Consider the following 13515-nt stretch of genomic DNA (forward strand, 5'->3'; position numbering starts at 1 on the left):
AAAAAAAGTATTGTTATTATTGCCAGATTGATTTTTGCAATATTTTTTGCAGGAACATTTTCTGTGATATGTATGATGACTAGCAAACCAGTATTGGAATATGCTATCACGATGGATGATAGTAGTAGTAATAATAATGATAATATGCTGTTTAATAGCTCATTTGTGGAAAGTGATGATATGTCTGGCTTGGTGGGCTCAACGTTGAGTCCTGTGCAGGTGGCAACTGCAGTATGTCTTGTTGTTGGCTTCTGGCAGGTCTGTATTATTCTCTTTATTTTTATTTTTTTGAGATTAACGCCTTCAACCCATAATGTATACAAAATTACTATTTTCAAATTACTATTTTTTCAGTATAAATGGCATTTTGCAATGTTCAAATATAACAAATTCCGAATGTGAGGTTGAGTTATTTTGATAAGCAATTATGAAAAATCTGGAAATGGGATTTAAAATGTCGAGGAAACTATTCGAGAAAGTTATCTACGTGATTTGGTGTTTCAAATTATTCCCATTTTCTGGAACTTGGAATTCGAGTAACAAATTTCAATGGATAAAAAACGTAAAATAACACGTCTATAAGACTACACAAGACTTCAAGCTAAAACTCACTTAAAATGTTGGTTCCATCATAGCTACCGCTCATAACATTTTTCAACTTTATTCAGGATTATCCATGTATTTTTTATATGTAATAATTATGTATTTTCTTTATTATTAATAATAATAATAGTATCGATCGAGCAGTCATAGCGAGCTGTTTTTTTAGTGAGAGTAGTTGAAATAGTGTATGCAATAGTTAGAGTGCTGAGTTCAGTGTTTTGATTGTAGTGCGCGAGTTCAGTGCCCTGCGCTGAAAAAACAGTTCAGTGCTGAATTATCATATAATTATCATATATTCCGGCTGTGGAATGTAAGGAATGTGAGGAATGTCGACTCCCAAAAGATTGCCGACCTTCCTCGTGCCAGAGTTTGAAGAGGAGGAGGAAACAGATGACGTCACAACTATGACGAGTCAACCAACACCGGTGTAGTATGCGCAGATATGAGCGTTGAACCGGCTAAGAGCGTTGAACCGGCTAAGAGCGTTGAACCAGCGTCAATGACTGTCAACGTCAACAGTTCCCCAGAATCGTTTCTAAAAACGAACCAACTGAAAACTGCAACGGAGCAGTTTTTATGCAACGCATGGAAAGAAGTCACTTGCCAACAAAGAGAGAGAGGAAGAATGAATAAGATGGAAAAGGTTGGAGAAAGATCAATCGGTCGGAGATCAATCAGCTGAAAGAGATGTTTTCGTCAGCATCTTCGACGACACGGAACCTCCAATCATCAGCTTCAAGTACAATGCAACCAGCATCTTCTAGAAATAACAATAAAAGTTATTCACCACCGAACTGGGAGGAAGAAGAGAAAATGGTAGCATCAGAGACTGCATGGATTCTCCCTAAACAAAAGAAGAAGAAAATCCGTGACTCACCAGAAACAATAAGGCCTGCAACTGAGTCTACAAGTATAAAACCGAAAGAAGAACAAGCCACCATCAGTAATATTAGGCTATGTTCAAGAGTATTCTTAAATTAAAGAGGCATTGAAATCGAAAAATCTTAATTTCAGTGCCAACATGATGAACAACAACCAGTTGAAACTGATTGTTGAAAATGAAAAAGAGTACAGAGATTTAAGTAGATGTTGAATGAAGCTAAATATGAATGGCACACGTATGAAAACAAACAAACTCGTCCAATTCGTGTCATGGCTAAAGAGCTTCATCCATCATGCGATCCAGAGGATATAAAGAACGATCTTCTAGGCAGAGGCTTTCAAATAATCAGTGCTGTCAACAAAATGAAAAAAGTGAAGAAGGATGGAAAAGAACACATTACCAGACTTCCAATGTTCTTCACTTCAATGGACTTCACTTCAAAAAAGTACATTGGAGAAATATCCTATTCCCAAGTGCCCACAAGGCACAAGGGGGGGGGGCATGGCGCAATTTGCGCCATCAACATTTTTGGGGGGGGCACGATTTTTTTTTACATTTTATGTCAACATTTTGAATCATGACTAAAAAATCAAGGTATTAAATATAGATACCGTATCCTAATGTAGTTAATTTTAATACTTTTTCCCACCTTTACAATGTTATATTTTGCAAAGTGTAACTCAATATAAAGCATGAGAAATACAATTGATAATTTATGTTGTATGCAGGAATTTTAGTAATTTTAAGCCTATGAGTTTGAAGGTAAATCTTTGACAAAAATAAATTATAACTTCATCATCCACTATTATTCTGATTCCTTTTGCTTAATTTTAATTTGTATGAATGTTGTACGAATGTGTGCCACTATAATTGATTCCGTATTACATTTCAGCATTGAGCATTACCTTCTCTATAATACTGTATATTGGTTGAAAATAAAATTCTAAATGATTAATGCATGTGAATTAGTGGAGGATATCACCAGGGTTAACTCGTGTTTTCTAACATGCGGTGATAATATTACAATTTTGCATCAAAATATTCGTAGTCTGAACAGAAACTTTGATTCCTTTTTACTGTACATAAACTGTTGGAAAGTGAAGCCTGATATAATTGTCCTATCAGAAACATGGTTCCAACCGATAAATGATGCGAACCCTTATATTATTGATGGATATGATAATTACTCCACTGGCAGTGATATAAGTAGAGCATCAGGTATCATGATATTTGTTTCGTCTAGCAGAGGTTTTGCTTGTTCGCGAGATGAATCACGGATTGATGGAGCCGATTCTATTTTACTCACTCTGAAAAAATCCAACTTCAAATTTAGATTATTGAGTTTGTACAGATGGCACTCTGTTGGATTAGATGTTTTCCTGAATAGTTTGAGCCATTTTCTGGAGAATCTAGGATGTGAAGGTGACTCAATGATTCTTGGAGACATTAACATCAATATAAATGACTTGAGTAGTGCTGGGGCTTTTGATTACATGGAAATCATGCATTTCAATGGCTACCAATCACTGATAGATGTAGATACTCGTGTAACAAACCTTAGCTCAAGCTGCATTGATCACATCTTTTATAAATCCAAGTTTAACAGGAAAATAATTCAGAGTTCAGTCATTGAATCGCTGATTACTGATCATAGAGCTATATCGGCTTCATTGTCTGTGTCTGGAGAACGGACCGGTCATGCTACTCCCATAGTTAAAGATATCATCGACGTCAAAAAATTGACGGACTTGTTGATGGAGCATAATTGGTGTGACTTATATGCTTGCGACAGTGTTGATGATAAGTTTTCTGTGTTCATGGATGGACTGCTGGCATATATAAAGCAGTGCACTCGTTCAAGCCAGAGGCTTGTCAAAAATGTTAAGCGTCTAAAACCGTGGATGACAGATGGGCTCTGCCTAGCAATTAAGCATAGAGGTAAACTCTATAAAGCGCATAGAAAATCTCCCCAAAATGAGAGATTAAAAGCTAAGTACTTGGCTGCAAAAAATAACATAAATAAATTAATAAAAAATCAAAAGATTAAATTTTATTCCAACTTGAATACCTTTCCTGTAAAAAAACAATGGGAAATTATAAATAATCATTGCAGTAAATCAATTTCCAAACGAAAGTCGATCCATCTGCATTGTGGAGATAATCTAATAACAGATGGAAACGTTCTGGCTAACAATTACAATGAATACTTCATAAATATATCTGATGAAATAGTTTCTTCAATACATGACCCAGATGAATCCATGAGAGAAAATCATGATAGAAAATTTAAAAGTGATTTTATCCAAAATTCTTTTTTCTTAAATCCTATTAGCTATCAAGAACTACTAACTGAAATAAATAAATTGAAAAATGGAAAATCTCCAGGTCCTGATAATATTTCCTCCAGTTTAATAAAATCTATAGCTTATGCTATTGTTCCTGTTCTTTGTCACATTTTTAATGCCAGCTTTTTGAATGGCCATTTCCCATCAAATCTAAAAACAGCTAAGGTAATACCTATTTTTAAGAGTGGATCGAATAGATAAATTTCAAATTATAGACCCATCTCACTGCTTTCAGTGTTCTCAAAAATTCTAGAGAAACTTTTTAAGAAAAGATTAATGAGCTTTTTCAATAAAGTGAACTATTTTAATAGAAACCAATTTGGATTTCAGGAGGGCTTGAACACAGAACAGGCATTATATAAGTTTATGTCAGATATTTATCACAGCATCAACACACCACATAAAAATAGAACATCTGGTCTATTCTTGGACATCCGAAAGGCTTTCGACACAGTTGAACACAGCACCTTGTTGAATAAGCTTCATGCTGCTGGTGTCCGTGGTGTTACCAACATGTGGTTAAAATCATACTTGATGGATAGAAAGCAGTATGTGTCTATTTCGGGTTGTGATAGTGAGCTGACAACAGTTAAATACGGCGTTCCACAAGGATCCGTTTTGGGCCCTATATTTTTTTTAGTCTACATAAATGATTTGTTTTCCCACACATTTTTTGGATCAATTACATCTTTTGCCGATGACACAGCCCTAGCGTATTCTGCTAAAAATGAAGAAGAACTGCATGAAATGATGCAGCTGGATTTGTTTGATTTGCGATGCTGGTTCAACTGTAACAAACTAGCACTAAATGCGAGCAAGACTTCCTATATAAACTTTTCATTATCATCACCATTTAGTTTCACTGATCCTGTCAGGTATCATCAGGTCGGTTGCAGATCTGTGAGTTGTGACTGTGAGGTAATTCAACAATCTGACTCTATTAAATATCTTGGGCTAATATTGGATCAAAGTCTAAATTGGGATTTGCATGTGAATAAAGTAAAAGGGTACCTCTTATACTTGGTTAGGACTTTCTATCAACTGCATCAATTCTTCCCTGTAAATATTCTTCGTGTAATGTATTTCTCTTTCTTCAATAGTAGGCTGGAATACGGAATCTCATGTTATGCATCTACCTTTATGTCTCATCTTTTATTTTTCATTTTTTCCCCTCTCTTGTCATGAATTATGTTGAAAAAAGTTATACTGGTGATTCTTCCTCCCATTTTTTCGCAGTTTTAACTACATTTCATAATATAAGTATATTTAAAGAGAGGAAATGCTACAATCAATCAATAAAATTACTTGATGATGGTGATTGAATGTTTGTGTGTTTGTGTGTGTGTGTGTGTGTGTGTAGGCTTTTTTCTCCTCCTATATCCGATTAAACCTCAACTCCTGCTCACGGACAAGTGCTTCATGAAGCACTTTGTGAGCAGTTATTGTTCACATTAATATTATATTATATATTATTATATTATATACTATTACTTACAATCTATTATTGAATTTTAGATGGATTATTGTTGTATTTGTCAAGCTTGACTCTATTTGGTTTCAGTATATGTATTTATGAGTGTGAATAAATTTGAATTTGAAAAAATTTGAATTTGAATTTGAATGGTCGTTTTTCAGGAAACAGCTCGAAAGAATTTTTATCAACGGTTCTATTATGTATTTTGGGGCGCTGAATTCTAATCTGAAATTTTCTGACACGCCAGAGGGCGGCTTCACCCCCAAAACTCCCAAAAAAACCCAAAATTTCGGACTTTTTTCAAGTTTTTCATTCAATCTTGAGAACCTTTAACTTTTCGAGAAAAAGCATTCTCTAAAATATTGAAGATAATAAAATTTCCAATAAATTGAGTGGTCGTGCAGGACTCTACGATTTTTGGTTCTGGAGCTAAAAGTTTTCAAAAAAGGGGTATTTTTAAGGAGTTTTCAAAATTATGCAAACCTACCACTTCTACCCTATACAACTAGGATTTTTTCTAGTAATGATAGAAAGTCACACATCACGTGAATTAGCAATATTAATTCTGAACAGAATTCCTGAGGTACCTATTTTTGAATTTAGTAGTGGTGGGAGGGGGAATACACCCAAAAAATAGAAAATCATGTCCTACAGCCAAAATTCAAATTTTCATTATAATACCTTTTCATGGCCTTCCTAACAAAAATAAACATATTTCGGCTGAAATCACCTTACGAGGGTTATGTTCTATGAGAATCACTCGTTAGATTTCAGTAATTCCTAGTGGGGGACACACATAAGGATACGTCCAGAATCAAAACTTTAAGCACTTATAACTTTAAACTGAATGATCACATCTCCTCGTACTACAGCTCGTTCATATCAGCTCGTCCAGGCGGTTGAAAATCATGTATCATCTCACTAAAATTTGTTAAAAAAATAGGAAATTCCTCCTTTAGTGTATTTTAGCCCATATTTCAATGCATAGAAAAATGACCGATTTCTATATTCAAAACTGTGTGTCTTGGTAACTCAAAATAATACTTGGTCTTGATTTGAAGAAAAGAATCTCCTCTTTTATGTGAGGTGAATGATTTTTATAAAAATATAATCGTGAAGTAAGATACGTTTGATTAAAAAAATCAATAAATTTTCGATATTTTTCTCATTTTCACAGTCTCGACAGTTTTTCAATATAAACAGTGATGCAAGATCAATTTAAGACAACTCAGCTTATAAAGCATAAAATTTTCTCTCATTTAAGACCAATCGCAAGTTTCTATCATGTATTGTACTCATTTTAGAGACTCTTTAATAACAGTAAAATCGCAAGAAAAATGAGAAAATAAAGATCATCATTCAATTGGCTGTAACTTTTGAACGGTATTGAAAACAGAAGTATAATTCATGGGAGTGAAAAGAGGAGAAAATTCATCACAACCTCGACTACATTTTGGATTTTTTATCTGAAGTGTTCCACAAGATACGCAACGTTGCATATGCGAGACTGTAAAAATGGGGGAAATATCACAAATTTCTCGCACATTCAAAGTTGTGTATCTTGTGGAGCACTTCAGATAAAAAATCTAAAGAGTAGTCCTGCGCGACCAGTCAATTCATTGGAAATTTTATTATCTTTAATATTATAAGAGAATGCTTTTTCTCGATAAATTCAAGGTTCTCGAGATTAAATGGAAAACTTGAAAAGAAGTCCAAAATTTTGGGGGTGAAGTCGCCCTCTGGCGTGTAGCAAATTTCAGATTAGAATTTAGCGCCCCAAAATACAGATAGAACCATCGAAAAAAATTCTTTCGGGGCTGTTTCCTGAAAAACGATCATTTGACTGGACTATAAGTTGTTATCCTATTATATTAAGCGAGCAATTTCTGTATATCTGTTTATATTTTTCTATTTTTTATCTGGCTATCTCGTTATATGGTTATTTATGTTCAACGGATCTCGGAAACGGCTCCAACGATTTTCACGAAATTCGGAATATGGTAGGTTTATGATATCAAAATTCGATTACACTAGGTCTCATCCCTGAGAAAACTCCCTGAAGGACATGAAAAGGATAATTATTCATCCTTGGAAAAACAGATGATGATTTAGTCGTCTGTCGATAACAGAAGATGCGTGTGCCTGTGTGGGAGATCAGCTATGTAATCAATTAGCTTATCGTATCTCGCGAGAAATCTAGAAATTTTAATTGACTCGATCAAAATACAGTAATCTGATTTGTTGACATGAGATGGTATATATCATAATATTCAAAGTTAATCATTATTTTACAGTTCTAAGTGATTAGTGAGTGTTATTTTGTTATTCAATTTGGTATGTAAACAATCTAAATTGGAACTTTTATGTTTTCGAATATTTGGACTGAAAATTTCACTTGAATTCAAGTGTATGAAACAAAACCTACTTTTTGGAATATTAAATATTCCAACTATAAACTAAAATTCGGGGAAGAAACAGTTTTGGGCTGTGCCTGTTAGTCCTTTCCCAATCATTTCAAAGAATTGAGTTCTGTTTATCAATGAGTGAATAACGAGCAAAGATCGGTGCCCCGATATTTGGTATTAATAGATAGAATTTACAAAATGTATTTGTTCAGATGATATCTTCATTCCAAAAATCAAATCATTTAAAGATACATTTTGTTCGACTTGTGTTATTTACTCCTGTAATGTTAAAAAGTAAAGACTACCAACAACACAACATCAGTGACAACCTGTTCCAATTTATGATAAATATCAGGGCACCTAGCTCCGCTCTGGAGTACCTACAAAAGCATATAAAAATTATTACGAAAGAAGAAATTATAATAAATATTCATAGTTCATAGTTCATCTAATCACAGTGGATTGAGATTGATTCCCAGAGGAATGCAAAAATTTATCCCACAAAAGCATGTTAAATTTTAATCCTGATTAATTTCACGTGAACCAAATCACAGAAGACCATCTCAAAAAGATAGCTTATCTGATTGGTTCTACTGGAATTAATCAGGATTAGAATTTAACCGGCTTTTGTACAACTGCCACTAAGTACCTGATTGAATTAGGTACAAAAGTTCAACAGCTGAGTCATAATTTTGTCTCAGTCCCACACACATGCACTCGCTCACTCACTTCCATCATCAACATACGACGAAATTATCAGCTGTTTTTCCAAGGATGAATAAATTCTTTTAATGTCCTTCAGCGAGTTTCCCCAGGGATGAGAATTGAGAACTAGTGCAATCGGATTTTTATATGATAAACCTAATATTTTCTGAATTTCGTGAGAATCGTTAGAGCCGTTTTCGAGATCCGGTGAAATACAAACATTTAAACATCAAAACATCTAAACAGAAATTGCTCGTTTAATAGTATAGGATTTAGAATACCTAAACTTGCCGACATTATATATTGTATGAATAAAATCGTTCCAAATTTGTATGAATGTTCACCAAAATTGCTATGCAATATTCTTTTGCAATAAAAGAATATCAATGATATTATTATTCAACTTTTTATAAGTAACCTTTACATTTAAAAAGCAAAGCCTCCCTTACTTATCTTTTAATATACTATTAAAATATTTGTCATGTAGTTTTTCTGATGTAATGTAGTACTTTTTAGTCCTCCCGAACAAGAACGGGTGCACTGCTAGTCTCAAAAATAATATCAAAAAGATACTTTATTTCTATTTTAAAAGGGATAAGGAAACGATGGTATATATTTTCATAATATTATGAAAACAGAAAGAATTCCCCACAAGAACAAAGGTGAATGATGTCCTTTAGAAGATTAGAATGTAAGATGTGAATTTTATTGTCATACACTGAGCACTGACTAATGTTAAAAACCAAAGGGTTGCGAATTGGGATACTTTGGGGGGTTGGCATTACACTTGGATTGGGGGGGGGGCATGCGCCATTGCCCTTGGGGGGGGCTGGGCACCCCTGCCCAAGTAACGAAGCCCACTCCAAGCCTACAACAGGAGAGTCAACCAAAACAACAACAACAACCACCAGTTGATGTCAATAAGGTTTTGCAGGAAATTTTAAACAGTTTAAATATTCTTTCTGGACGACTTGGCAGATTGGAAGGGGAGAGTAAGAGTATCGAGAAGAAAACTAGAAAATGAATGTAGCAAGCCAACAAGATATTAGGATTGCTACCTGGAATGCCAATGGAATAAATAATATTAATAATAATAGAAAACAAGAAATAGAAATATTTCTAAAGACACGGAATATAGATGTTTGCCTCATCTCTGAAACCCATTCAACTGAGCAGACTCACTTCAAAATCAATGGATATAATGTTTACGAAACTATTCATCCTCAAAATCAAGCAAGAGGTGGCAGTGTTGTAATAGTGAAAGAGAGTATTAAACACCATGAAGACTTCAGTATTCAAAATGATGAAATACAGCTAACTGTAGTTGTATTAGAGTCCATTAACCAGAAAATACTTGTTGGAGCTGCATATTTTCCACCACGTCACAATTTAAAGAAAAATTGTTATACAAATATTCTTCTTCAGCTTGGAGATAGATTCATAGTGGGTGAAGATTTTAATGCCAAGCATAAGGATTCAAGACTCACAACTACCAAAGGAAAATAACTCAGAGAGGCTATCCAGGAGCTGGGCTGCGAATTCCATTCAACAGGGACACCTACTTATTGGCCAACAGATTTGAATAAAACTCCAGATCTTCTAGATTTATTCATAACAAAGAGAATATCCAGTAATTTTATCAACATTGAAGATAATTTTTGATCTGGATTCGGATCATTCAGCTGTAGTTCTCACACTTAGTGAACGAATAATAAAGAAAGAAGACAGACCAGTGTTAGTCAACAGGACAACAGACTGGGAAGCTTTTAAAGTGGAGTTGGAGAATGAAATCAACTTGAATATTCCACTTAGAACAGCTGAGCAGTTAGATGAAGCAGCAGAAAATTTCATGTGGCAAATCCAGAAATCAGCCTGGAAAAACACCAGACAATACACCAGGAAAACAAAAGGATGCAATTACCCCCCTGGAGATTCGGCAACTTGTTTTAGAAAAACGAAGGGCAAGAAGAAGATGGCAACAAACTCGTGATCCTGCTGACAAGAATATCTTGAATAACAAAACACAACAATTGAGAAGAGAAATAAGGAAGCTAACTGAGGAATCCATTAATTCAAAATTTGACAGGGGATGCCAATACAGATTATTCATTATGGAAAGCAGCAAAAAAATTTAAGCGACTAATATTACAATCCCCTCCAATAAGAAAACCAGATGGTACTTGGGCAAGAAACAACAGAGAAAAAGCACATATATTTGCTAATCATCTGGAAGAAATCTTTTAGCCAAACAACATTCAATCTGAAATTCATCCTGAAGAAAATATAATAGATGATTTAGATACAGAGATTGATCTAGTTTCTATAAATGAGGTTCAAGAAGAAATAAAATATAATCTGAATACCAAAAAAGCACCTGGATTTGATCTGATTACAGGTGAAATCAAGAAGAAACTTCCACGGAAAGGTATTGTCATGGTAACATATTTATTCAATGCATCACTCCGATTACAGCATTTTCCTACAATTTGGAAGGTGGCAGAAGTCATTATGTTGCAGAAGCCTGGGAAATGTCCCCAAGAAGCAAAATCGTACCGCCCAATATATCTTCTACCTGTAGTTTCAAAGCTTTTTGAGAAATTGCTAATGAAGAGATTGACTCCCATCATAAGTAGCAGGAATCTGATACCAGCCCATCATTTTGGTTTCAGGCAGAAGCACTCAACCCTGGACCAAGTACATAGAATCACCAATGTAATAGAGAATTCATTAGAGAAAAAATCTATATGCTCAGCAATCTTCCTTGATGTTGCACAGGCATTTGACAAAGTGTGGCATGAAGGACTGATCAGTAAACTTCATAAAATTCTTCCCACTCAACTTGTAAAACTTATAAAATCATACATCACCAACAGATTATTCAGAGTAAAACAAGGTGACGTCTCTGAATTAAAGGAAATAAGGGCTGGAGTTCCACAAGGTAGTGTTCTTGGACCAGTTCTTTATGTGCTGTACACAAGCGATCTTCCTGAATTGGATGCAGTGACAATTGCTTCTTTTGCTGATGATACTGTTGTGGAATTTAGTCTTAGAAAAGAGTGGACTGTATAAATAGGAGAGAATAAATCAAATTCTGAAAATAGAGAAACAATGTGTCTTGACTGATTTGACACCTGACTGAAATTCCACATGAGTGCACGAACCGTTGTGCATTCAAAAACCTGTGCACTGGAATGAATGCAAAACAGCTTTAGGCAACTCAGTATTAAAACTAATCAACAACAAGTAGGAAAAGGTGAAATGCCAAATGAAAAAGTAGGTTAGTAAAATACAAACTTTAATCAGCAATAAAGAATGTCAAATCACATGAACAAGAAATAAAGAATTGAATACATGAAATAACCCCTCAGGGTGATTGGTCGACATATAAATTGGGATAGAATTTAACTTTGTTATGAACAAGATTAGGATTACCTAAGTTTAGAAAAGGATTGAAGTACATGAACAAACTTGAAAACGGTATTAATGATTCTAGTAAGAACAGAACAAGTAAAAACAGTAATCTGAATGCAAGAACTGATAACAATTTGAAATAGTAATAATTTGAATTTTAATTATTAATGAGTGACAGTAAAAAGTTATGAATATAACAGCAATGCACATAGAAAATAATCTATCTGGTATCAAAATGGAATAATGTAGCAGTTACTAAATAAACGTTTATAGAATACCAGAGTCTATAATAAATAGTCTTTAGATTAAACCTACAATTGTCGTTTCTAATAACAAACAACATCAAGGAAGATTAAGATGTAAATATGTTGAATTGTAAGGCTTCAACATTTGAATTCGTTCGATACCAACAAAAGAAAACAGGTAGGTTAAAAATAACCATAAGGTTATATGAATAACAGTAGCCTGTACTGAAATAGTCTAATTGCAAAATGCAGAAACTAAGCTTTAGCAATAATCAAAATAATAATAACAAAGAATTAAATAGGATTGATAATTGCAATGTTCACAGAACATTCATAAATTGATTTCAAAAAACTGACAAACAATTCTCAAGAGCAATAACTCAAAAATAAAGTAAAGTTGATTATGAACAACCATGAATTCCTAACCTGAAAGATAAAAACAATAGATCAGGGCAGTATAAAAATACAAAGTAGATGATACAAAAATACTTAGCTGCGGAACATAATGCAAGAGCCAAGGTCCCGGTTTGGTCTAGGGCCTTCAAAGATAGCGTGAGCTTCCAATAGCTCGAATAAGCCAAAGTCAAGGTCCCGGTTTGGTCTAGGGCCTTCAAAGACAGCGTGAGCTTCCAATACGGTAGCTCAAATGGTCACATCAGGAGAGAAACAAGATTCCAACTTGTTTGAAATGCCGATGAAACAGCAGCCAGTTGAAGAGGAAGAGTTTTCAATCAATGTTTCGAAGGATATATTTCCCAAGTTTGGAAATATTCAGTTGCAATATTTGTAAAATGCGATTTACAATTGAGAGTCACATTAATCAGTGATATTGGCAATATATCACAATAATTATCAATAGAATGAATGATGGGTAAACTTTCAGTCCCACAATGCAAGCACAGAATTACTGAACAAGGTTAGCACTCGATGTAAAAACAAGAGTCTGCAATATGTAAAACAAATTTAAACTTGTAGACAGACGCGGTGACGCACACAAGCAGCCATTTTGAGAATGCCATAATGGAAATAAAATATGTAAAATTGAAACAAGTGTTCAAGTCTTGAAAAATTAATAATAGTTCCACAGAACCAGTCGAGAGTATCCAACAATTGAAATAAACAAAACAGGACGAGGTGAAAACTATTTTCACGAGAGATGAGAGTTCAAGTTGTAACTTATATATTGTAGAAGAAAGTGCACACACACGCAAGAGTTTCCGAACACATTGAAAAATTAAAATTGAAATAACAAATGAACTAATTGTCCGAATTCCAAGGTTGATGGCTCCAAAGAACCGATGAAATGTCTCCAACAAATAAAACAAGCAAAGCAGGGGCGAGGTGAAACTAATTTCACGAGAGATGAGAGTTCAAGTTGTAACTTATAATATTGTACAAGGTGTATGTATACACATGCACACAAGAGTTCCCGAACATGTTGACA

General features: G+C 34.3%; 1 protein-coding gene across 3 annotated transcripts in view; it reads left to right on the forward strand.

Annotated features, from left to right (window-relative positions):
* The window catches only part of LOC111050246 (solute carrier family 26 member 6), a 75699-nt gene that overhangs the window by 16561 nt on the left and 45623 nt on the right, over positions 1 to 13515 (forward strand). For all 3 annotated transcript variants that reach the window (XM_039441218.1, XM_039441220.1, XM_039441221.1), the window contains one exon: positions 53 to 258. In XM_039441218.1, coding sequence (XP_039297152.1) covers positions 53 to 258 — 206 coding nt within the window. The remainder of the gene's footprint in view (positions 1 to 52; positions 259 to 13515) is intronic.

This window comes from Nilaparvata lugens, chromosome X (assembly GCF_014356525.2).
Source record: "Nilaparvata lugens isolate BPH chromosome X, ASM1435652v1, whole genome shotgun sequence".
Classification (NCBI taxonomy): Eukaryota; Metazoa; Arthropoda; class Insecta; order Hemiptera; family Delphacidae; genus Nilaparvata; species Nilaparvata lugens.